Raw genomic sequence first — 25,478 nt, 5'->3', positions numbered from 1 at the left:
AAAAAACAATTCTATTGTGACTTCCTCTTTGACTTAAAAGATTATTTAAAAGATTTAATTTATTTATTTGACAGAGATCACACGTAGGCAGAGAAGCAGGCAGAGAGAGAGAGAGAGAGAGGAGGAAATAGGCTCCCTGCTGAGCAGAGAGCCTGTTGCAGGGCTCCATCCCAGGATGCTGGGATCATGACCTGAGCCAAAGGCAGCAGCTTTAACCCACTGAGCCACCCAGGCACACCTGACTTAAAGATTCTTTAGGAATGTGCTACTTAATTTCCAAGTGTTTGGAGATTTCCCTGTTACCTCTCTGTTAACTGATTTTTGGATTTATTCCATTGTGGTTAGAGAACACACTGTCTGACTGCAATTCTTTTAAATTTGTTAAGCTTTATTTTATATGCCAGGATGGGGTCTATCTTGGTGAATGTTCTATGGGCTTGAAACAGTGGGTACTCTACTGTGGTATGGAGTGTTCTACAAATTTCAGTTAGATCTGTTTGGCTGATGGTATGGTTAAATTCCTCTTATATCCTTCCTGATGTTCTAATTGTTCCACCAACTCTTGAGAGACTGTTAAAGTCCACAACTGTAACTGTGGATTTGTTTACTTCTTGTGTCAGTTCTAACCGTTTTTCCCATATTCTGAAGCTCTGTTGTTTGCTAATATGTATTGAGGGCTGCTATATATTCTTGGTAGATTAACCCTTTCACTATTCTGTAATGTTCCTCTTTGTCCCTTGTAACTCTTTTTGCTATGAAGTCTATCTTATCTGATATTAATATAATTAGTCCTGCTTTCTTCTGGTTAATGTTTGCATGGCATATATATAATTCTGTCTTTTTCCTTTCAAACTACCTATGTTATTATGTTTAAGTGAGTTTGATGCAGACCAGAATAGAGCTGGATCACCTAAACAAATCCATGTTGTCACTGTCATTTAGTTGGTATAATTAGATCATTATATTTACAGTAATTATTCATATAGGAGGACTTAAGTCTACCACTTTACTATATGTTTTCTGTTGTTCCTCCTGTTTTTCTGTTCCTCCATTTCATTCTCCTGTATTCTTAGGGGAATAAACTTTTTAGAATTTTGATTTATAGAGCTTTTGAATATATCCCTTTGTACATATCATTTTAGTGGTTGCTCTAGACATTATATTTATATATGTAACTTATCATGATCTACTGATGTCAACATTTTATTTTTTTTTTAAAGATTTTATTTATTTATTTGAAAGACGGAGATCACAAGTAGGCAGAGAGGCAGGCAGAGAGAGAGAGAGGGAAGCAGGCTTCCTGCGGAGCAGGGAGCCCGATGCGGGGCTCGATCCCAGGACCCTGAGATCATGACCCGAGCCAAAGGCAGCAGCCCAAACCACTGAGCCACCCAGGCGCCCCTGATGTCAACATTTTAGTAGCTGGAATAAAATGTAGAAGCTTTACTTCCTTTTGGGCTCCTCTATCCCCCACTTTAGACTATAACTAGATTTTATTTTAGATTTTATTTTTTTAAAAGATTTTATTTATTTATTTGACAGACAGAGATCACAAGTAGGCAGAGAGGCAGGCAGATAGAGGGGGAAGCAGGCTCCCTGTGGAGCAGAGAGTCTGATGTGGGGCTTGATCCCAGGACCCCGGGATCATGACCTGAGCCGAAGGCAGAGGCTTTAACCCACTGAGCCACCCAGGCACCCCTAGACTATAACTGTCTTAAATATTTCCTCTATATACATTGAAAACCATATCAGACAATAATTTTGCTTTAAGCATATAATACAATTTAGAAAACTCAAGACAACAGTCTTTTATATCTCCTCATAGCTTACTTTTTCTGTTGTTCTTTCTCCATTCTTCATGTTCCAAATTTCCTTATTTTATTACTTCCTTTCTGAAGAACCTTCCTTTTGCCATTTTTACTGTTACCAGTAGGCCTTCTGGTAACAAAGTTTTCTTTGATCTGAGAATATCTTCATCCCTTCAGGATATTCTCACTAGGTATAGAATTCTGAGCTGACAGTTCTTTTTTTTTTTTTCCCCCCCCAACATTGAAAAATGCTGTACCACTTCTTTCTGGTCTCCACGGCTGGGAAATCTGGCATCATTCAAACTATTGTTCCCTTAGAGGTAATGCACTTTTTTCTCTCTAGTGGCTTTCAAAATTTTTCCCATCTAGTTTTCTGAAGTTTGATTATGTGTCTTGGCATAGACTTCTTTGTGTTTATACAATTTGGAGTTCACTCAGCTTTTTCAATCTGTAGGTTTATTATCTTTCACCAAAACTGGGAAGTTTTCAACTATTATTTCCTTGAAGAATCTTTTAGTTCTACACTCTTTCTCCTCTCCTTCTGGAAGTCTACTGATATGAAATATTATATCTTTTGTTATTATTCCACATACTCTGTTCACTTCACTTTAGTCTGTTTTCTTTCTGTTGTCCAGACTGGGTAATTTCTATTGTTTTACTTTCAGGTTCACAGATTTTTTTCCCTCTCTAACAGTCATTCTGCTATTGAGCCCATTCAGTGAGTTTTTATTTTGGTTATTATATTTTCTAGTTCTAAAATTTCCCAATGGGATCTTCCTTCTGTCTTCTACTTCCTTCATTGAGAACTTCTATTTTTCCTTCATTTTTTTTTTCAAGTGTGCCCATAATTGCTTGTTGATGGCTTACGTTATTAGGTATATGGTAATTGTTTTAAACCCTTGTCAGTTAATTGTAATATCTGTGTCATCTCGGTATTGGCATTTGTTGATGGTCTTTTCTCACTCAGATTCAGAATTTCCTTGTTCTCTGTATAAAAAGTTATTCTCTTTCTTTTTTTTTTTAAGATTTTATTTATTTATTTGAGAGAGGGCAAGCAAGAGAGAGCATGAGTCGGGGGTGGGGAGGGCAAAAGAAGGAGAAGGAGAAGTAGGCTCCCACTGAGCAGGAAGCCTGATAACGGAGGGGGGGGGCGCGGGGGCTCAATCCCAGGGCCCTAGGATGATGACATAAGCTAAAGGCAGCCCTTAACCAAGTGAGCCACCCAGGTGCCGCAACAAGTGGTTTGGTTTGGTATAATGTTGTGAAATTATGTATCCAATTTAATCTTCTTTTGCAGGCACTCTATTAGGTATAGTGTGCATGAACATGTGGTAGTGAATGTTCAGCTCCCCTCTGGAACCCACTGACCTATCCCTGGCAGGGAAAGTGGGGAGCCAACTAGTGACACTACACAGCATCTCATTTTGCCTCTTTGCTGCTGGGTGAGGCCATAAATTCAGCTTGCTGCTAGCCCCAGTGACACTGTGGGGAGGAAGAAGCAGTTTTTCTTTTGGTATTTGGCTGGAAGAGGGCGATATAATCTGTTTTGCTAGGCTGCCCTTTTCCTGCCCTTTTCCTTTATCTAAAGGGGTCAGGGTTTTCTTGGGTTTGTTTTTGTTTGTAATTGGTTGGTGGATCTAGTTTGTAGGCTTTTCCAGAACGCCATCTGGTCTCACTCCCTTGTCCTTCTTTAAGTCACCAAGATCCCCAGCCACTCCACCTTCTCCTGTCCATCTTCCAGGGTCTTCCTAATTTTGTTTGTTGTATGATACCTGGACTTTTTTAGTTTTAAAAGAGAAAACTAGGGCGCCTGGGTGGCTCAGTGGGTTAAGCCGCTGCCTTCAGCTCAGGTCATGATCTCAGAGTCCTGGGATCGAGTCCCGCATCGGGCTCTCTGCTTCCCTTTCTCTCTCTCTGCCTGCCTCTCCATCTACTTGTGATTTCTCTCTGTCAAATAAATAAATAAAATCTTTAAAAAAAAAAAAAAAAGAGAAAACTAGGGGTGCCTCGGTGGCTCAGTGAGTTAAAGCCTCCGCCTTGGGCTCAGGTCATGATCTCAGGGTCCTGGGATCAAGCCCCGCATCTGGCTCTCTGCTTGGCAGCGGGGAGCCTGCTTCCTCCTCTCTCTCTCTGCCTGCCTCTCTGCCTACTTGTGATCTCTGTTTGTCAAATAAATAAATAAAATCTTTTTAAAAAATAAAAAAAATAATAAAAGAGAAAATTACTGAGGAATGGGGCTATTTCATCTTGACCTGAACCAGGAGTTGTCATCAATACATTTTTTTTTTTTTTTAGTTGGCTCCATGCCCAAGGTGGAGCTCAAACTTAAAACCTCGAGATCAAGAGTCACATGCTTTACTGACTGAGCCAGTCAGGTGCCCTTCCATCAATACATTTTTAAAACCGGGTTTATTTTCCCCCATTACTTATTGATCTATGATCTATCCTTGAGTTTTTTGGGTTTTTTTTTTTTTTCATTTTTTGAGAGACTGAGAGATAGATGGAAAGAGAGGGAACATGCAAGTAGGGGCTGGGAGGGCAGAGGAAGAGGGAAAGAGAGAACCTAAAGCAAGGTGTGGAGCCTGACCTCACAGCTCTGAGATCATGACCTGAGTCAAAATCAAGAGCTGGACGGTCAACCAACTGAGCCACCCAGGTGCTCCATCCTTCAATTTTTCAATCACTAGGTCCCCAAGTGTGTGATCTATTCTAAAGCCATTCTATCACTCATTTCACAAGACATTCTTAGTTCTACATCAATATACCACAAGAAAGTGCTCTATTATGTTTTAAAAGTATGATTTCATTTGAGGAACTATACTGATAATGCTATGGTATACATTTAATTCTGCTTGTAAAGTAAATGGAAACAAATTATCATAGATGTTAGTATCTTAAAAAGTGAACTTTGGAATTTGTGCAAGAGGATAATTATTTTATTTTAGAAGGAAGACAGTTATAGATTCTGAAAGCTTGATGCAAAAGGAAGCAAGGTGGACCACAGATAACAGAGGAAAGGGATCACAGCAGTGTTGTGCCATAGGCATTCTAAGAAAGTTCTCTTTCCCGGAATATGGCCATCAGCCTTTCTAGTCATCTAAACCTACTGGATATTGGCATGGACCAATGCACAAGTGGATGGCTGGCCAAAGAGAAAAGTTAGTCCTGGGACAGCTAGAGACGGCAAACACTGTTTGTATAGCTCTCCATGATAATTATTTTTCTAGGCTGTCTCTTGCATAGAGAATTATCCCTTTGTCTCTACCTGTCTGATAAAAACATAAATAGAAAAGCATAGTAAGAACCAACATGACTACAAGGTCATAAGACCCAGTCTTTTCCCTGTAATTTGGAGTAAATGGTTTGTTGACAAATCATTTTAGAGAAATGGAAAAACACACTGGTACAGGATGTTTCACAATGTCCTTCAGAGAACTGGCTATATAGTGTGAACCAACAGCCCAAGGACAGAAAACCACGAAGTAAGGGGAATTAATACCATGCTACACAAGGGGAATCATTTCTCTAACTCACCAGTCCCCAAAGGGAGCCTTCCGAAGTGGCGACAATAGTAGCAGCTCTCGGGGTGTTGTACATCAGAGCAAGTTCTCCAAAACTGCCACGGTTGTCATACTGACCGACAGAGCGAGTTTGATTATCTTTCGTTACTAAAATATCATAGGTTCCCCTGGAAGTGTAACAAGAAATAACTTCATTTATTATTTCTAATAACAAATTTTAGACCTGGCAGGTGGTTCAGAAATAGAAGGTACATATGATATAAAACAGGCAACTTCCAAAAGATTTTTGCTGGTATAGAGAAATATAAGAGATTTTGTATTTTGACTTTGTATTCTGTGACCTTGCTAAACTCACATATCAGTTCTAACAGCTTTTTTTGTAGCTTGAGATTTTCTAGGGAGGATCATGTCATCAGCAAACAAAGATAATCTCAGTTTTTCTTTTCAAGATTTTTTATTTATTTGTCAGAGAGAGCGAGCGAGAGCGAGCACAGGCAGACAGAGTGGAAGGCAGAGTCAGACGGAGAAGCAGGCTCCCTGTGGAGCAAGGAGCCCGATATGGGACTCTATCCCAGGACGCTGGGATCATGACCTGAGCCGAAGGCAGCTGCTTAACCAACTGAGCCACCCAGGCGTCCCAATCTCAGTTTTTCTTTTGCAATCTATATGCCCTCCCTCTTCCTGCCTCCTTTTTCTTCTTTTTTCACTGACTTATTGCACTGGCCAGGACCTATAGTACAATACTAAATAGAAGTAATGAGAGCAGATATCCCTGTCTTGTTCTTGATTTTAAGGGGAAAACGGTCGCTCTTTCACCATTAACTATGATGTTAGCCATAGGTTTTTAAAAAAAAATCCTTTAATCTGATTGGTGAAAAACCACATCTATTCCTAGTTTTCTGAGAGTTTTTACATTGAAAAGGTGTTTAATTTTGTCAAATGTTTTTCCTGAAGGGATTCAAATGACTGTATGGGTCTTCTTTTGTAGTTTGTTGAAAACTAGGATAGAGAACAGATAAAATAAAGAAACCAAAAGGTACAATATTCTACCTAATGACTGGTAATGACTGCTAAAGAATATTCAGAACTGACAAACATTTAGAGAAACAGGCACTCTCAATAACCACTGAGGAAAACTTAAATACATCAATGTTTCTGCAAGATAATTAACAATATATTGTTAATTCCTTGGGGTGCCTGGGTGGCTCAGTGGATTAAAGCCTCTGCCTTCGGCTCAGGTCATAATCCCAGGGTCTTGGGATAGAGCCCTGCATTGGGGGGGGGGGTCTCTGCTCAGCAGGGAGCCTGCTTCCCACCCCACACCTCCGCCAACTTATGGTCTCTGTCAAATAAATAAATAAAATCTTTAAAAAAAAATTCCTCAAAGAGACCCTTTACCAGTGATGCCATTTCTAGGCATTCTATAGGAGGTAATCTGGCGAGGGTGGTTCCTTTCAGTTCTGAGAGGGGGGTCAGAAGGAGCCCCCAAGACAACAGTAACGGCTCAAGAACTTACGACACACTAAGGCCAGTAGGTCAAACCCACATGTCTCCCAACATGGCTTACACCTGGAACAGAGCTAAGGCAGTGTATTCATGTGTAAAATTAGTCTGGGACCAAAAGATCCAGATGACAATTAGCAAAATGGCTTCCTGAACACTGGCAAATAATTATAAAGCCCATCGTGTCTAATTGTAAAGGAGACTCTTTTTTTTTTTTTTTAAAGATTTTATTTATTTATTTGAGAGAGAGACAGTGAGAGAAAGCATGAGAGGGGAGAGGGTCAGAGGGAGAAGCAGACTCCCTGTGGAGCTGGGAGCCCGATGCGGGACTCAATCCCAGGATTCCGGGATCATGACCTGAGCCGAAGGCAGTTGCTTAACCAACTGAGCCACCCAGGGAGACTCTATATTGATAATGGCAACCCAAATATGGGTTTTACTGAGGACTGGGGATGGCACTAGATGGGGGGGGGGGCAGGCTGTGGACAGAGAGGGACAAGCGCTTTTTTTTCCCCCCTTCTTGAAATCTCTTTTTTTTTTTTTTTTTTTTTTAAGATTTTATTTATTTATTTGAAAGACGGAGATCACAAGTAGGCAGAGAGGCAGGCAGAGAGAGAGAGAGAGGGAAGCAGGCTTCCCGCGGAGCAGGGAGCCCGATGCGGGGCTCGATCCCAGGACCCTGAGATCACGACCCGAGCCAAAGGCAGCAGCCCAAACCACTGAGCCACCCAGGCGCCCCTCTTTTTTTTTTTTTTTTAAGATTTTATTTATTTATTTGACAGAGATCACAAGTAAGCAGAGAGGCAGGCAGAGAGAGGAAGGGAAGCAGGCTCTCTGCTGTGCAGAGATTCCGATGTGAGGCTTGATCCCGAGACCCTGGGATCATGACCTGAGCTGAAGGCAGAGGCTTTAACCCACTGAGCCACCCAGGCGCTCCTTGAAATCTTTTTATAAAGAGAAGTTCTTGGGTTGCCTGGGTGGCTCAGTTAAGCACCCAACTCTTTTTCCCCCCTTTTTTAAAACTTATTTTTATTTAAATTCAGTTAATTAACATATAATGTATTATGGTTTCAGAGGTAGAGGTCAGTGATTCATCAGTCTTATATAATGCCCAGTAATCAATACATCACATACCCTCCGTTAATGTGCATCACCCAGTTACCCCATCCCCTCAACACCCTTCCCTTCCTGCAACCCTGTTTGAGTCCTGTGATTAAGAGTCTCTTATGTTGGGGCGCCTGGGTGGCTCAGTGGGTTAAAGCCTCTTCCTTCAGCTCAGGTCATGATCCCAGGGTCCTGGGATCGAGCCCCACATTGGGCTCTCTGCTCAGCGGAAGCCTGCTTCCTCCTCTCTCTCTCTGCCTGCCTCCCTGCCTACTTGTGATCTCTGTCTGTCAATAAATAAATAAAATCTTTAAAATAAAAAAAAAAGAGTCTCTTATGTTTTATCTTTCTCTCTGATTTTGTCTTATTTTATTTTTCCCTCTCTTCCCCTATGATCCTCTGTTTATTAAATTTCACATATGAGTAACGAGAGGGACAAGCTTTAAGAAGCTTGCACACCTGGTCCTAAGCCCTCTCTGGGCTGAACAAAGCACAGGTTGAGGTACATGCCCTGCATTATGAATCTCATTAAAGGCAGCCACACATCTGCAAAGCTCCATCTCCTACCGTTCTATGACGTAGAAGTTATCTCCATCATCTCCTTGGTCGATGACATGCTCATCAGCTTTGACTGTCCTTTCAAACATGGCATCAAGGACTTGAGACAGTTGTTCCTGTGGGTATACACACGAAGAGAGAAGATGGCTTTGACATTTGCTGGGGTAAAAATGACTATGCTTATCTCTGTCTGCGATTACATAGTGGAAGTGCATATATCAGACTATTCTCCATATTCAAGCAAAATCCCTAAAGCTGTTGGAAACAAACGTTTCCAACAGCTTTAGGGATAAACAAAACATTCAGCTTTGTACCCTCATGACACAGCACAGTTGCTGAGTTTTTCTGAGACAGTAGGGCTTTAAACAACATTCCATAATGTATGCAAAAACAGGCATCTAAGTCATGGTGTGTCTCCTCCCAGTCGCACCCACATGACTGTCAGGTGCCTTGATGGCTCTGCTGTGTCATCTGTAAAGCCACGTGATGTCACCTTCCTACAGGTTTTGATCTTTTTTTTTAAATTAATATTCTTTTTTTGTTTTAAGATTTTATTTATTCATTTGACAGAGAGAAATCACAAGTGGGCAGAGAGGCAGGCAGAGAGAGAGGAGGAAGCAGGCTCCCTGCTGAGGAGAGAGCCTAATGTGGGGCTCGATCCCAGCACCCTGAGATCATGACCTGAGCCAAAGGCAGAGGCTTAACCCACTGAGCCACCCAGGTGCCCCTACTACAGGTGTTGATCTTAACAGTATCATCAAATCTAAAGGGCAGGGATGAGAAGTTTCTTCACAGAGAGGCACAACTGCTCTGACTAGCCATGCGCATCACTGAACCTCTCTGAGCCTCCGTTAATTCATACTTTTAAAAGCATTTAATAGTTTCTAGCTCATTAATTTTTATGACTAAAAAAGAAAAATCTAAGGGAAGTATCACAAAAGGGGACTCAAAAACTGACATTAATGGACAACTACTACTGCTTCAAACATGTATATACAACACATACAATTACTTATCACTACCTGCTCTAACAGGAAGGTAACTAACTGTACTGGTAAGTACAGTGAAAACAAAACAATGCTATTAAATTTTAACAAAACAGTGCTCTCAGTCTAGGGCCAGCATCCTGTTGGGGAGGGAGAGCAGTGACTGTCAGGGGGTACTAATGAATACCAACTTCAGCTCAAAGAACAACTTTCTGCTTGGAAGAATGTGGACTGCAGATGTGGCAAGGGAAAACTTTACTGCCACATAATTCCATGTGATTTAGTGTCTGTCAGTGTGACGGTGCTACCTAAAATAACTGAGTGTCACTAAAAGCATCTCTAGTTCCATAGTTCCATGTGTGTTGAATGCTGAACAAGATGAGAAATACTAAAAAGGAAGTGAGAGTCACGTGCATTCCAAACTCACATGGAATGTGAGCCCAGTGTTGCCAGAAATCTCATGTTCAAATACAGGTAACAATTCAAATTTTCATGTACAATACAGACCAAACACACACTAGCTGTAACTGGCTTGTGAGCTGTCCACTGGCAGCCTCTCATTCTGAGTTATTCTTCTTTAGGTCTGGACTCTTCAAAAACATCAGTGTCGTAAGATGGAGTGAGGAGTAAGGGGAGGATTCTAGGTTAGAGATGACTAAAATGACACCATGACAACCAAAGGCAACGTGATTCAGGACTGAAAAATAAAACAAAAAAGCTGTAGAGAACTGGGAAAATCTGAATATGGAGTGGGTGTTAGATAACACTACTGCATCACTGTTACTAATGGTCTTGTGCTAATGTAGGAGAATAACCTCATTCTTAGAAAATACATCTTAAGGTGTTTAGTGGCTAAGTGTCCAGAAGTCTTAAACATATTCATTAATGGCTCAGAACAAAAGAAAAAAAGCAGTTCACCTGTACTTACGTGTGTGGACATACACACACAAGAGAAAATAAATGTGACAAAATGTTAACAACTGGTCAGTCTAGGTAAGGGTACATGAGGGTTCATGGTATTATTCTTTCAACTTTTTTGTAAATTTGAAATTTTAAAACCAGAAATTTGGGCAATATATTTTTATTTTACTTATTTATTTATTTTTATTTCTGTTCTTTTTTTTTTTTTAAGTAAGCTTTACACCCACTGTAGGTGTAAATAAATTTTTAAAAATGAAACAAATACACTCATCAGAATGGTTAAAATTTGAAAAGATAGATACTATCAAATGATGGAGCAACTGGGAATTTCATATACTGTTGAAGGAATGCAAAATGTCACGACTGCTTTGAAAAAGATCTGGCAGATTTTTATAAACTCAAACATATACCTACTCAGCAATTTTGCCCTTGGGTATTTTACTGGAGCAATGGGGGAAAAAAGTTCACAAAAAAGACTTGTACAAAATGTCCACAGCATTATTCATAAGAGCTAAAAACAAGAAATAGGTCGGCCTGGTATCCATCAGCAGGGAAAAAAAAAATGGATAAGCAAACTAGTATTTCCTTTTTTTTTTTTTTTATGTTTTTTTTTTTTTTTTTTTTTGTCAGAGAGAGAGCGAGGAGAGTGAGCACAGGCAGACAGAGTGGAAGGCAGAGTCAGAGGGAGAAGCAGGCTCCCCACGGAGCAAGGAGCCTGATGCGGGACTCGATCCCAGGACACTGGGATCATGACCTGAGCCGAAGGCAGCTGCTTAACCAACTGAGCCACCCAGGCGTCCCTAGTATTTTCATATAATGGCACAATACTCAGCAACAAAAATGAATGATGTAACAGCACCAGCAAGAAGGCCTACTGACACCACGACCCCTTGATATGATGCCCTCAGAAAGAGACAATGTAATTTCTATAGCAGTCAAGCCAAGAATATATGTCCATAGTTCAGTGATGATGAAACATCAGACAAATCCAAATTGAGGTACTTTCTATAAAATAATGAAGCAATACTCTTCAAAGTGTCAAGATTATGAAAGACCAGGAAGGACTGAAAACCATGACAAAATGAAGAGAAATAAGAACTAAATGCAATGTGGGGTTCTGGATTGGATCCTTAAACCAGAAAAAAGGAAACCGTAAGTGAGAAAAACTGGTGAAATCCCAATAAGGTTTGCCGTTTAACTAGTAGTATTATAACAATGTTAATTTCCTGGTTTTGCTCATTGTTCTATGGTTATGTTAAGATGTTAATACCAGGGGAAGCTGGATGAAGGGTATATGGGAAATCTGTACTATTTTTGCAGCTTTCTTGTCAGTCTAAAATGAATTCAATATAAAAAGTAAAAAAGGAAACGGAATGAACTACTGATACATGCAACAGGGATGAACCTCAAAAACTATGCTGAGTGAAAGAAGTCTCACACAAAAGAGTGCCTATTGTATAATTCCATTTATATGAAATCCTAGGAGAGCCAAAATTAATTTATTATAGAATAAATCAAAATAGTAGTAGCCTCTGAGAGGAGGGGGGCCAGAATTGTTCACAAGGGGGCACGAAGGAATTTTCTGGGGTGGGGCAATGTTCCATAACCTGTTGGGGAGTTCGGATTACCGAAGTGCATACCTTTCTCAAACCTCAGTGGACGCACTTAAAACTCAGGCAATTTCACTGTATACAAACTTTGTATCAAAAGACTGTAAACAAATACTGAACTCTAGTTCCATGACATGCAGGCTGAAGTTCTTAAGGGAAGGTATAATGATATCTGCAACTTACTCTGAAATGAACCCAAAAAGTAAGATGGGTTAAGTCAGAGGCCAGCAAACAGCTGCCTGTTGTTGTAAATAATGTTTTACTGGACACAGCCACACCCTTTCATTTATGTACTGTCTGTGGCTGCCTTCCTGCTGCAATAACAGACTTGAGTAGTTGTGACAGACATTTACTACTTTGTTCTTTAAGAAAAAGTTTACTGACCTCTTTGCTGAAAGATGGGTAGATGGTATATAATATAACAAGTACAGTAAAATGTTAATCATAGAATCAAAGGCAGAGGATAAATGTGTGTTCTGCAGAAGTCTTCCAACTTTATTGTATTTGAGTACTTTTGTGACAAAAATGTTAGAAAAAAGTCATTACATCTGACATTTTAGTTATGAATAAAATGGTAAAATGGTTTTCTTCAACACTAAAAAAACTGAATATTAGATTGACACAGCAACTCCCTTAGAACATCTGATGATACAAAATTTACAAGGGGTTTTTGTTCAGTAGGTAAAAGCAAATTTTCTTTACACTGATACAGATGGATCTTCTAGGGAAAATAGGAGATACAGACCAGTATTTCCCAAAACCAGCCTTTCCTTGATGTCATGGTCCTTGTTTTATTCACCTGAGACTAACAAAACTGACTAAAGTTCTGTCTATTCTTATACCCACACAGCTACCACATGACTGCTTTATAGATATCAGGGATGATTGTGAGGATGTCATTAAAAGACTTCTCTGCAGGAGTTGGGTTGGAGGGGAACGTTAACCCCATCCTTCTTGTCCACGCACATTCTAGGATTCTCTAGGAAGCCCCGTACCTCATCCACTCATGCAGCTTCGGCGTGTGGCTCTCAAAGTAAAGAAGTAATGAAATCTAAAGATTCTCTGTGCTCGTGAGGTAGCCTCTGCCCTCTATCTCCACCCAAGGGAGGGAAGACAGGTGCAAGCACAGATCCTACACCAGAGCCCTGCAGCCACACACCACTCCCCGTGTCTGAGGTCTTTGTTGAGAAGTAATCACAAGACATGTCCCTCATCTAAGGCCTGAGAAGTCACACACCTCCAGTGGGTTAACTGTGACCAGAGAAGAGAATTCCATAACTAACACCTTTGGAGAAATTACTCTGCAGCATAAATTCAGACCCTCCAAACTAAGCCAGGGTCATGTGAACGTGAACATTTCCTTTTAAGACAACCAAACTGCAAGATCCTCAAATGGTATATTCTCGGAAGAAGTACCAAAGCAGTTCAGAGAAATACTAGAAGTCATCTGAAATGCTCATTATGAATTATGATTGTCAACACAATGCAAACATCTGTAAGTAGGATGATTCTAAAGTTTTATGCCTCATATGGCTGAGGCTAAGATGACAAAAACTGTTTGAATGACAAATAGGAAAAAAGCTGAAAGACAAAAATATTCTTAAAAACCAACGTTACCTGATCAAGATTTTTGAAAAGGAGAATATCTTTGCAAGCCTCCTGAAGTCTGCATCTCTGTTGATCAGTTTTAGGATGAATCACCTGTCAAGCCAAATGAAACCAGGGAAATATTTTTATTCCGTTTTAAAATTCAACTTTACTTACAGATCGGTACATTTCTTTCTCCTAAAAAGTGGGGAAAATTAAGAGCATGTTTACGGACTTTAATTCTATACAAATACCAAGCAGGGCCCTGACCATGGCGGGGCACTGGGATGGGGGCAGAGCTCTCACCCTGGGGCCACTCACTGACCGTGTGCCTGGCAGCAAGCAAGCTACCCCCCCTCCCCGGGAGCCTCAGCATCATCTGTGAAGCGGAGGGCTATTGATTGGTTCACTCAACAGATACTAAGCATCTACTAGGTGCCAGGCACTGTTTCACGTCTGGGGACATGGGGAACGCACAGATAAAAACACCTGCTCTCATCCAATAAATCTGTAAAATATGTTAGAGAGTGACAAGGCCAAGGAGAAAAATAAGGTAGGGAAGGGTGATTTAAAAAAAAAAAAGAGTGTTTGTGTGCGTGGAGTGGGCAGATGAGGCCTCACTGAGAAGGTGACATCTGTGTTAAGATCTAAAGGAAATGAGGATGACCTGAGGGAGTGGGTCACGTGGGCATCTCCACAGGAAGAGCACCTCGAGCAGAGGGAAGAGTAAGTGAAAACAAAGTTCTGTGGCAGGTGAAGAGCATGTCTGAGAAAGAACCAGGAGATGGGTGTGACTCAGGCAGAGCATGGGGTGAAAGGTCAGGAAGAGACCACATCGGGTGGCTACTAAGTGAAGAACAGCCTTGAGGGAAGCAAGAGTGGAAGCCAGGAAACTACCATGATTATTCCAGTGCCAGATGGTGGTGGTGAGAACTGGCAGGAGAGGTAGCCATGGAGGTGCTGAGACAGTAGAATGCTGGATGTGTTTTGAAGACCGAGCCCATTGGATTTGCTGGAAAACTGAACATAGGTATGAAAACAATAAGAGCAGCTGAGGGTGACCCTCGAGTTTTGGACCTGAGCCCTTGGAAACATGGAACTGCCATGAATTGAGCTGGGGAAGACTGTGGGAGGAGAAGAACATAAAGGGAAATCATCAGGAGCTCCGATTCAGCGTGAGGTGCCTACTGAAATCTAAATGCAGACGGCAAGTCAACAACGGCTGTGCGTGCTGGACTTCAAATATCCACACTTTAGTAGAAGTGGTGCCGTCTGCTAAATGAGTCGTCAGAAGGATTACGTAAGTTATACATGCAGTATGTAAAACAGTACCTGGTATTTAGCAGGTGCTCAAAACCTGTCATTATTTGTACTGTTACTGAAGAGTTCACTAAACTAAAAAAATAATTAGTGCTTAGTATTGCTGTTATAATTCAGAGATTATCTGAAAAGATAGACGAAAAAGAAGTATATTTCTTAATCTGATGAGAAATAACAGATGTCAAAGGATTAAGTGTTTTAAATTTGTAATATTAAAAAGTTAGTAAAAAACTGCTTTAATTTTTTTGGTTTTTTGGGAGAGGGCCGAGGGGGAAGGAGAGGGAATCCCAAGCAGACCCTGCACTGAGCACGGAGCCCAACGCAGGGCTCTATCTCATAACTCTGAGATCATGGTCGGAGCTGAAATCAAGAGTTAAGTTAACTTCCTGAGCCACCCAGCTGCTTAACTGCTTTAACTTTTTAAAAGTCATCAAGAATTTTATAATATCCAGAATAAATTTTTTTAATTTACATATCTATTATATTCATACAATGGTAGCATTTTATTATTAGAATGCTTCACAAGTCTTTCATGGGCTGCTCATTTTAAGGCATATTTGAAAGATCATTAAAGCTTCTTTTATAATATCAATCTTTTAAAAATGGTGGTTCAGATACACTTTTATAAAAATAATTTGGTAACTGTACAAAAGTTTAAAAAATCTGAGTTTTTAAGAGAAGATCAAAAGTGAACCGTAGTCCTGCCACAATCACTATTAACATGTGAGATATAATCCCTCCGAAATAATTCTTTGTACTAATAACTACTAGACAGATGGATAAATATATATATATATATATAAAAGTTTATTTAGTTTTTTTTTAAAGATTTTATTTATTTGACAGAGAGAGATCACAAGTAGAGAAGCAGGCAGAGAGAAAGGAAGGGAAGCAGGCCCCCCGCTGAGCAGAGAGCCTGATGCGGGACTCGATCCTAGGACCCCGAGATCATGACCCGAGCTGAAGGCAGCGGCCCAACCCACTGAGCCACCCAGGCGCCCAGTTTATTTACTTTTTTAAGTAATCTCTATACTCAACGTGGGGCTCAAACTCACGACCCTGAGGTTAAGTATTAACTTGCTCTTCCAAATGAGTCAGCCAGACACCCCAGATAAATCTTTTAAATTCTTTTTTATTTTAGAAAATGGCTGCAAATTCTCTTGATTTGAGTGTACCATAATTTAGCCCCTGGCAATCCCCTATTTGGGGGCATCGTTCCCATTTTTACCATGACGACACTGTGATGATCTCTGTTTATACATCCTCAGGAAGGATCCAGCTGTGTGTTAGGGATGACTTCTCCTTCAGGTAACAGCTGAGTCAGTTGGCTTGACTGTGTTTAAGGCTTTGAGAGCTACAGCTAGGTACCCCATCTTACCATAAACTCAACCACTCCTGTTTTCATTCTTCTTAATATCTGTCATTCTGGCAGATTAAAAAAATAGCATTTTGTTGATGGTGTAGATGAGGAGAAGGGGTGAGTGGGGAATAAACAATTCTACCTAAGGCCTTCACAGCAGTTCTTACCCTTGGATCAGTATCTTCCTCTTCCTCATCAGGGTTATAGGTCTCAGCACAGACTAAATTTGGAGAGAAAAACACAAAGAGAAAAGTGAATAAAACAGATGTGTATTTTTACTGGAAAAATAGGAAATGAACACAGTTTCCTGTTATTCACTGTTTTCTAAAACTATAATGATTTTTAAAGCCCTCTCATCAATTAATAAATACATTAAGTACCTACTCATGCCAGGAATTCTATTAAGTGCTAAAATGCCAGCTTTCTAGGGATTGGTAGTCCCAAATAGGAGAGAGCTGCTAAAATATATCATAGAGTAAATCCCACAGTAGTGGCAAGGACAAGCAAGGAGGTGTTGTCTCTGTTGAATTTTTACTCAGGGGTGCAAAACCAGAAAGTGTAATGTATGCAATATCACATGGATATGGATATGAAATAGTTATGAAAAAATTATGAAATAACTGTAAAATAATTATTATTTCCAAATACACGAATATGAAATAATTATGAAAAGAATTACAAAATTATTAAAAGAAAAATTGCTGGACATCATTTTGTACATGAAAGACTTAAAATAAGAATGAATTTTAAACAAAGTGAGTAATATGTGTCAGTCTTTGTTCTGGGTACAATATTATATAAATCTAAAATCAACTTGATTTTCTTTGTAGGTAGCCTGTGTTTTTTGTGCTTGGCTGCCTGCAGGACTTGTCTCTGTTGCAATTCAAAGGTTCAGAAAATATTCACTAAACATTTGTTTATAACAGCAAAATATCAGAAATGACCAAAATACCCAAAAATATGATATAAGTAACTATTTGAATAATACACTATAAGAAAGAATGAGGAAGATCTCCATGGGCTGATAGTTGAGTTCTAGGGAAAAATAGTAAGGTGGAGCATATATGTAATATGCTATCACTTCCATAAGGAAGGACTTCTATGAGAAAGAAGGAGAGCTAAGAAGAAGGGAAAATAAATAAATAAACACACACACACACACACACACACACACACACACATACACAAAAGTTGTTTGTTTGTTTTTCTAACCTATCTATTTTTCCAAAGGGAAACAAGACAAGGATAAACCAGGAAGTTAACAGGCAGGAATGCAAATGGTTCTCAACCCTACACTCAATGCATTCATGTGATGGCTAACAGCTAGGGGATAAACTGATACCTACTGCTCTCAATTTAACTCCTTGACTCTTAGACACATTTACTCACTGCAGCTTTGGTCTAGCTGCATCCCAGCTTCTCTTTACTATTGATTCTCTGAACTCGTGGAATATCTGAGAAATGGTATGTCATGTAGACAGGAGTCTCGTCCCTGCCTAGCCTACAGTACTCTAGTGGGGGCCACATCTCCTGTAGTGTAATGCCATCAACACTCTGCCCACCCAACAGGGATCCAACATCCTTACACAGAGAAAAATTGGGGGTGGGGGACGTGCCTGGGTGGCACAGTTGGTTAAGCAACTGCCTTCGGCTCAGGTCATGATCTCAGGGTCCTGGGATTGAGCCCTAAATCAGGCTCCTTACTCAGCGGGGAACCTGCTTCTCCCTCTCCCTCTGCCTGCTGCTCCACCACTTGTGCTCTCTCTCTCTCTCTAATAAATAATTTTTTTTTTAATTATGGAGAAGGAATTTAAGAGGCCAAATACCATTCTAGTCCCTAAAACAACAGCATCAGGTGATGTTCTGCAGGATGGTATGCCTAATCCCTGGCTGGTCCAGGCTTTGGGTAGCTGAGCCAGGGAAGTGACAACAGGATGTAGATAATGTCACACCAACTTTCTCCAAGTCATTCCTAATTCTGCAAGATGAGCTCAGCTACATTTATCTCAGATCTGTCCTAATAATTAAGACACAAACTTTCTTGCCTGCTTCTCCCTCTCCCTCTGCTGCTCTCTCTGCATGCACTCCTGCACTTGCTCTCTCGCTCTCTCTCTCTCCACCCCCCATGCTCTGAGGAAGGAGGAAGTAATAAGGAAACTGCATTGGCAGCAGACACTGTTAAACTGCAAGCCTCTTACACTGTTGGTGGGAATGCAAGTTGGTACAGCCACTTTGGAGAACAGTGTGGAGATTCCACAAGAAATTAAAAATAGAGCTTCCCTATGACCCTGCAATTGCACTACAGGGTATTTACCCCAAAGATACAGATGTAGTGAAAAGAAGGGCCATCTGTACCCCAATGTTCATAGCAACAATGGCCACCGTCGCCAAACTGTGGAAAGAATCAAGATGCCCTTCAATGAACGAATGGATAAAGAAGATGTGTATATGGACCATAGAAGTCCTTTCTTATGGTTCTCTGTGCTCGTGATTAAGGCTGTCATTAGCAGCCCAGGTTTCTAAACCAGAAATTTGTAACTCATCATGACTTTCTTCGTTCACCTCTTATCTAATGAATATCTCAAATTCTACTTCAGAAATGTCTTCTTAGAAAAATGCATTTCAAAACCCTCACTTCGGAAACAGATGAATACAAGAGTGTTCTTATACTAACTTTCTCTACTTCTGCATATGCATGGAAATTTTCACTTAAAAATTTTAAAATAATAAGGCTGCAGGGTTGAGACTGACAGGATTTTACTGATAATGACAAGTCTTAGGCTAGCCTTTTTCCAGGCTTGCTTTTCCTCTGATTTTGAAGGAAAGTATTTTAGCGACATAGCTTATTTTTATATTTTTATTTTTTAAAAAAGACTCGAAGATCTTTCTTTTAAAAAGATTTTATTTATTCTGAGAGACAGCGAGCATGTGCGTGTGTGCCTGAGCACACATGGGTGCATGGGGGTGGGGTGGGGAGAATCTCAAGCGGATTCCACACTGAGCACACAGCCCAACTCAGGGCTCGATCTCACAACCCTGAGATCATGACCTGAGCCAAAATCAAGAGTCACATGCTTGGAAAGAACCAAGATGCCCTTCAACGGACGAATGGATAGGAAGATGTGGTCCATATACACTATGGAGTATTATGCCACCATCAGAAAGGATGAATACCCAACTTTTGTAGCAACATGGACGGGACTGGAAGAAATTATGCTGAGTGAAATAAGTCAAGCAGAGAGAGTCAATTATCATATGGTTTCACTTATTTGTGGAGCTTAACAAATATCATGGAGGACAAGGGGTGTTAGAGAAGAGAAGGGAGTTGGGGTAAATTGGAAGGGGAGGTGAATCATGAGAGACTATGGACTCTGAGAAACAATCTGAGGGGTTTGAAGTGGCGGGGGGTGGGAAGTTGGGGTACCAGATGGTGGGTATTATAGAGGGCACAGATTGCATGGAGCACTGGGTATGGTGAAAAAATAATGAATACTGTTTTTCTGAAAATACATAAATAAATTTAATTAAAAAAAAAAAAGAGTCATATGCTTAACCAACTAAGCCACCCAGGTGTCCCTCATTTTTATGTTTTTAGATATTAACAAACTGAAGCAGCCAATGTTATAGTCTTTAAGTCTTAAGGTACAGCACTGTGCTTTAAACAAAAATAGTTATTTCAAGTAAAATTAATATGAATGTCTCTATTTGTAGAAAATCATTATTTTATTTTTCAAAACTGCTTTTGAATTTTACCCTCTTCTTCTGAACTCCAGATTCACCTCCATTGGCCTCTTCCCTCTGTTTCCACCCAACCTCTCTACTTCTTCCTAGTCTTGATCCCAAATCACTTTTCTCATCTTTCATGTAAAAATCCATCTTTAACTGTCTCTGCGACTGTTGCCCCAGAGTCTGTGTGATCCCCTATGAAGCCTCAAGAACAACACTAAACGGCATGAGATGCTTAAACCTACTGAAAATGAAGACTAAAAGAGGAGCACAATCCCTTGTTCCAAGGAACTTGTCTTGCCACAGTTCTCCAGCAGATGTCACTGGTCAGCAACATGAAACTGCACAAAGTGTCAAGAACCCATCCAGCACAATTTCTTCTGAATTTAATTGATGCTTCTGTCATCCAGAAATGTATCATTTTTTAAAAGATTTTATTTTTAAGTAATTCTACACCTAATGCGGGGCTCAAAGTCACAACCCCGAGATCACGACTTGCCCACACCACTGACTGAGGCAGCCAGGCGCCCCCAGAAATGTGAATCATTAAAATGTACTGGTGAGAGAAAACTCCTTCATTTCTACAAAGAAACAAGCACAGATCCCAGTCACAGCCTGAGGCTCTATGCTTTTCTGCTAGCTCCCATGACAAGTTGACTCAGCCTATGCGTATTAGTCAACCTGGGCTGCCATAACAATATATCCAGCTGAGTGGCTTAAAGAAGAGAAATCTATTTTCTCACAGTTCTGGAGGATGGAAGTTCAAGAACAAGGTACTGGCACGTTTTATTTCTCCTGGGGCCTCTTCACTTGGCTCATGGGTAGCTGCCCTCTCACTGTGTCCTCACACGGCCCTTTGTCTCTGTGGTGGACTCTTGGTGTCTCTTCCTCTTATAAGGAAACCAGTCCTATTAGATTAGGGCTCCACCCTAATAACCTCATTTAACCTTAACCGCCTCCTTATTTTAAAGGCCGTTTCTCCAAATACAGTCATATTGGGGTTAGGCCTCACACAGGAATTTTAGGGGGATGCAATTCAGTAAGTAATACTGGGTTTCTAAATTATTTTCAGTAATGTTTGGTCATATTTCACTGGAAGATAGCTGCTGGTGGAAAAAAATACTGAATACTGTGAAAGGATAGCAAGACAAAAATCAGTATTTCAGTCAATTATAGCATGTTCACCTTAAAAGGGAGGGAAGCCTGGGGAAGGAAGAGCACCTACCATGCAGACATGAGTGCCCACCACGGCCCCAGAGTCTCAGCAGACTCTACTGACTTGTCAGAGTCTTCACCAGAGTCAGACACTCCCTGCCCAAATGTGGCATGATGTCAACACACAACTTTCGATTAAAATGCTTTGAAGCTTCAGCACATATTTAATAAATGAAAGGGTTTTCTGGGGATAAAATTTTTTAATTAGCAGAATCAGACTAACATTTCAAACTCAGACAGTTAATACTACTTTAGGACTATTTCAAGAAAGGTGCCTTTAAAGAATTTATGAACTCTCTTCATTTAATGAATTTATCACATGATACAGGACTGTTCTGCTAGAACTTAAACGTGGAAGGCACAGCTTTTCAATTCCATTGCTTTGCAGTGACGAGACAGCATCAAGGAGGGGAGAGCTCATCTCTGAAGCCACTACATGCACTGGTGTCTGAGCTTAGGCCCACCCACCGCTCTCTCACTATTTCTCTGTGTCTATCACTTCAGGAGCAAGAGGGGGTAATAAACTAAAATCATGTAGAAGATTAACAATAGGAGGGGACATTTACAAGACTGGGCTGAGGGGCCTGGATGGATCAGTCAGTTAAGCATCTGACCCTTGATTTCAGCTCAGGACCCTGAAATTGAGCCCCTCATCAGGCTCCATACTCATTGGGAAGTCTGCCTGAAATTCTCCCTCTCCCTCTCCAATAAATAAATAAAAAGACTGTATTTATTCATTTGAGAGAGAGAATGAATATGCACAAGTCAGGGGAGGAGCAAAGGGAGAGGGAGGAGCAGACTCCCCGCTGAGTAGGGAGCCCAAAGTGGGACTCGATCCCATTCTAGGATCATGACCTGAGCTGAAGGCAGATGCTTAGTCAAGTGAGCCACCCAGGTACCCTAATAAATAAATCTTAAATGAATAAATTAAACACAGGGCTGGGCTCACAGGAGATACCCAACAACTGTTACCTCTTTTATGATGCTTTATGTTATGGACTATTAGTCAGACATGCTGAGTTGCTGCTGGAGTCTCTGACATGTCCTCACACAGCTAGCTATTGCTGAAATCCTTGGATCACATAGGAGCACCATTCCCTACCTCTCTTTCCAATATTACTTCATCTCCTCACCCCCAGCCAGAACAGCCAAATCCAGTTCACCCCCGTTCGAGTCTTAAGGTATTCTTTCACCTAGAATGCACTCTTCTTGGTACTAGCCAAACGGTAACCATGGTTTACAAAGTCCGGGGCAATTTCTGCCTTCCTGAAAGAAGGGTCTATTGACTTCTTTTTCTGCCCACAGTAATTTCTCCTCCTGATTTTTGATCCCTTCTTTCATTCCTTTCTTCTATCCATCCATCCACATTTACTGACATTTTTCTAAGTGTTAACTGTATGCATAAATGAATAAAATGGACAAAACTCTGCCTGATTGGAGCTTACACTCTAGCATATGGAACTAGGCAATAGGACAAATAACTTAGGAGGGAGACAGCTCAAGAGAGACAGTAAGGAGAAAATAAAGTGAGGGAGATAGGGTCTGTGTGTGTGTGTGTGTGTGTGTGTGTGTGTGTGTTGGGAAGAAGAGAAACTAGATACAATGAATATGGACAACTCCTTCAAGGACTTTGCTACAAAGATATAGAGGGGGAAAAGGGTGGTGGCTGGAGATGGAAGGGTGGTTTTAAAAAGTTTATTTTTTTTTAAAAAGTGGAAGCCTGGGTGGCTCAGTGGGTTAAAGCCTTTGCCTTCGGCTCAGGTCATGATCCCGGGGTCCTGGGATCGAGCCCCACATCGGGCTCTCTGCTCTGCAGGGAGCCTGCTTCCTCCTCTCTCTCTCGGCCTCTCTGCCTACTACTTATGATCTCTTTCTGTCAAATAAAAAAAAAAATTTAAAAGTGGAAGTCAATGCTGTGTTTCTCTGCTGAAAAGAAGAATCCCGAGGAAGGATAAAGAGTACACAGGATCTGGGGCGCCTGGGTGGCTCAGTGGGTTAAGCCGCTGCCTTCGGCTCAGGTCATGATCTCAGGGTCCTGGGATCGAGTCCCGCATCAGGCTCTCTGCTCAGCAGGGAGCCTGCTTCCCTCTCTCTCTCTCTGCCTGCCTCTCTGACTACTGTGATCTCTCTGTCAAATAAATAAATAAGGGACGCCTGGGTGGCTCAGTTGGTTAAGCAGCTGCCTTCGGCTCAGGTCATGATCCCAGCGTCCTGGGATCGAGTCCCACATCGGGCTCCTTGCTCAGCAGGGAGCCTGCTTCTCCCTCTGCCTGCCATTCTGTCTGCCTGTGCTCACTCTCTCCCCCTCTCTCTCTCTGATAAATAAATAAAAATCTTTAAAAAAAAATAAATAAATAAATAAATAAATAAATAAAATCTTTAAAAAAAAAAAAAAAAAAAGGGGGGCACCTGGGTGGCTCAGTGGGTTAAGCCTCTGCCTTCGGCTCAGGTCAGGATCCCAGGGGCCTGGGATCGAGTCCCACATTGGGCTCTCTGCTCAGCAGGGAGCCTGCTTCACCTCATCTCTCTCTCTGTCTGTCTCTCTGCCTATTTGTGATCTCTCTCTCTGTCAAATAAATAAATAAAGTCTTAAAAAAAAAAAAAAAGAGTACACAGGATCAAGAGAAGGGAAGTGCGGGAGGGATGAAGGGGTGAACTCTAGTGTGCAGGGGGACACTAGACTAAGAGGCAGGTAAGGAAGAATAGATGTGGTGGTGGGAATCTATGCAAACTACCTTCTGTAGCTTCTGTTTTCTTAGTTAAGAACAAAATCATCTGCCAGGCATGAGGACTGAGGAGGAGGTGCAGGTTTCAGGAGAGAGAAGGTATGTGTCGGAGGCAGGCCCCTGGCCAGGGCGGCCTCCGCCATTAAAAGATGGCGCCTGGCTAGTTGCCAGGTTAGGATTGCCTCGTGAGACTAAGCCGAACGCCCAAAGAGGAAGTAAACAGCATTGGTTGCTAGCGAAGTTGTTTGTTTAGGTGCACAGCCTGATTCGCTCCCTCCTGTACCCTGCTCGCTGATTGGTCATGTAAGCGTATATAAGAGTGTAGACTTGCGGAAATAGAGAGAGAGAAGATGCATCCGAATCAGGGTTCTTGTTGTCCTTGCGGGGCGAGGGTAATAGGTATGAAAGGCTTATCTGGGAGAACAGGAGAGTGAAAGAGGTGCGGAGACACAATGGGATTGCTGGCATCCGGAGCCTAGTAGCAGTGAACGCCAGGTACAGAAGGTGAGATCAGTCAACAGGGCTGTGTGTTTTCCTTTCAGTCAAGTACTGCTGTGGTTCGGAAGCAGAATAAGTGGACAGCTGGGCTTAAACAGAATATCGTTTAGACAAGCAAGGAAAAAGGAAATTGAGGGTATGTGCCACAGAATGGTTACAATCGCTGATCAAGGAATTTAAGGTAGTAAAAGATGAGGTGAGGAACAAAAAGGAAGATCAAGTTGTCAGGGTTGGGGCAGGACAGCAAAAGAGCCCTGGCAAGGGCAGGTGGTAGAAGATTAGGATCAATCATATGCTTGGGGTACCTGAGTGGCTCAGCTGGTTAAGCATCTGACTCTTGATTTCAGCTCAGGTCATGATTTCGGGGTCATGAGATTGAGCCCCGTGTCAGCTTATGATTCTCTCCCTCTCTCTCCCTCTGCCCTACCTTAAAAAAAAAAAAAAAAAAGAGTTGTAATGCTTGTCATTTCAGAGTATGATGGGGTGGCTGAAGTAGGGTAGAAGAGAGGAGGTCAAGGAATGGAAGGGCAAGACACTGACAGAATCATCTATGTGGAAACAAGAAGAAAGCAGCTCATGGATTATTAGATAACTAAAACGAGGAGGGCAGGTGGCTTATAGAATATAATAATACGAGGTTTGAAGGGTGAGGAGGGAGAGAGAATAGTCTGGAAGCACTAAGGAGTATAGATACATTTACCCATCTCCTGTCCATGTTACAAGAAATGTAAAAGAGAAGAATCACCATTTGAGAAGCCTGCAGAGCAAGCCAAGCTTCAGCTAGATCCAGAAGATGAATGCCACATTCAGAGAGCAGGCTGAGAATGTAGGGGATTTAGATGAAAACTGACCAAGAGGTTCAGAGGGTATAAGAAAGGGTCCTTAGAGGTGGGAAGGGTAGTACTTAGGACAACACGCTACCTTCAAGCACATTAACACCTTGACTGTTCCAAGAGACCTGACTTTTGCTTTGTCCTCAGTTTCTGCATCTGTACAATGGGGATAATCATGCATGTACCTCAAAGTGTTAATGTG

The 25,478-nt window shown here is 41.3% G+C and overlaps 1 protein-coding gene across 3 annotated transcripts in view; it reads right to left on the bottom strand.

Moving 5' to 3' along the window:
- The window catches only part of PRKAR2A (protein kinase cAMP-dependent type II regulatory subunit alpha), a 148,004-nt gene that overhangs the window by 55,535 nt on the left and 66,991 nt on the right, over nt 1-25,478 (bottom strand). For all 3 annotated transcript variants that reach the window (XM_082704563.1, XM_082704565.1, XM_082704564.1), the window contains exons 3-6: nt 16,446-16,498; nt 13,629-13,712; nt 8,504-8,610; nt 5,343-5,496 (exon numbers count right to left, since the gene is read on the bottom strand). In XM_082704563.1, the coding sequence (XP_082560689.1) occupies nt 5,343-5,496; nt 8,504-8,610; nt 13,629-13,712; nt 16,446-16,498 (398 nt within the window). The remainder of the gene's footprint in view (nt 1-5,342; nt 5,497-8,503; nt 8,611-13,628; nt 13,713-16,445; nt 16,499-25,478) is intronic.

Source organism: Mustela nivalis (assembly GCF_964662115.1).
Source record: "Mustela nivalis genome assembly, chromosome: 1".
NCBI classification, from domain to species: Eukaryota; Metazoa; Chordata; class Mammalia; order Carnivora; family Mustelidae; genus Mustela; species Mustela nivalis.
Note: the sequence above shows the minus strand (reverse complement) of the source record. Positions and strands in the feature narration are given on the sequence as shown.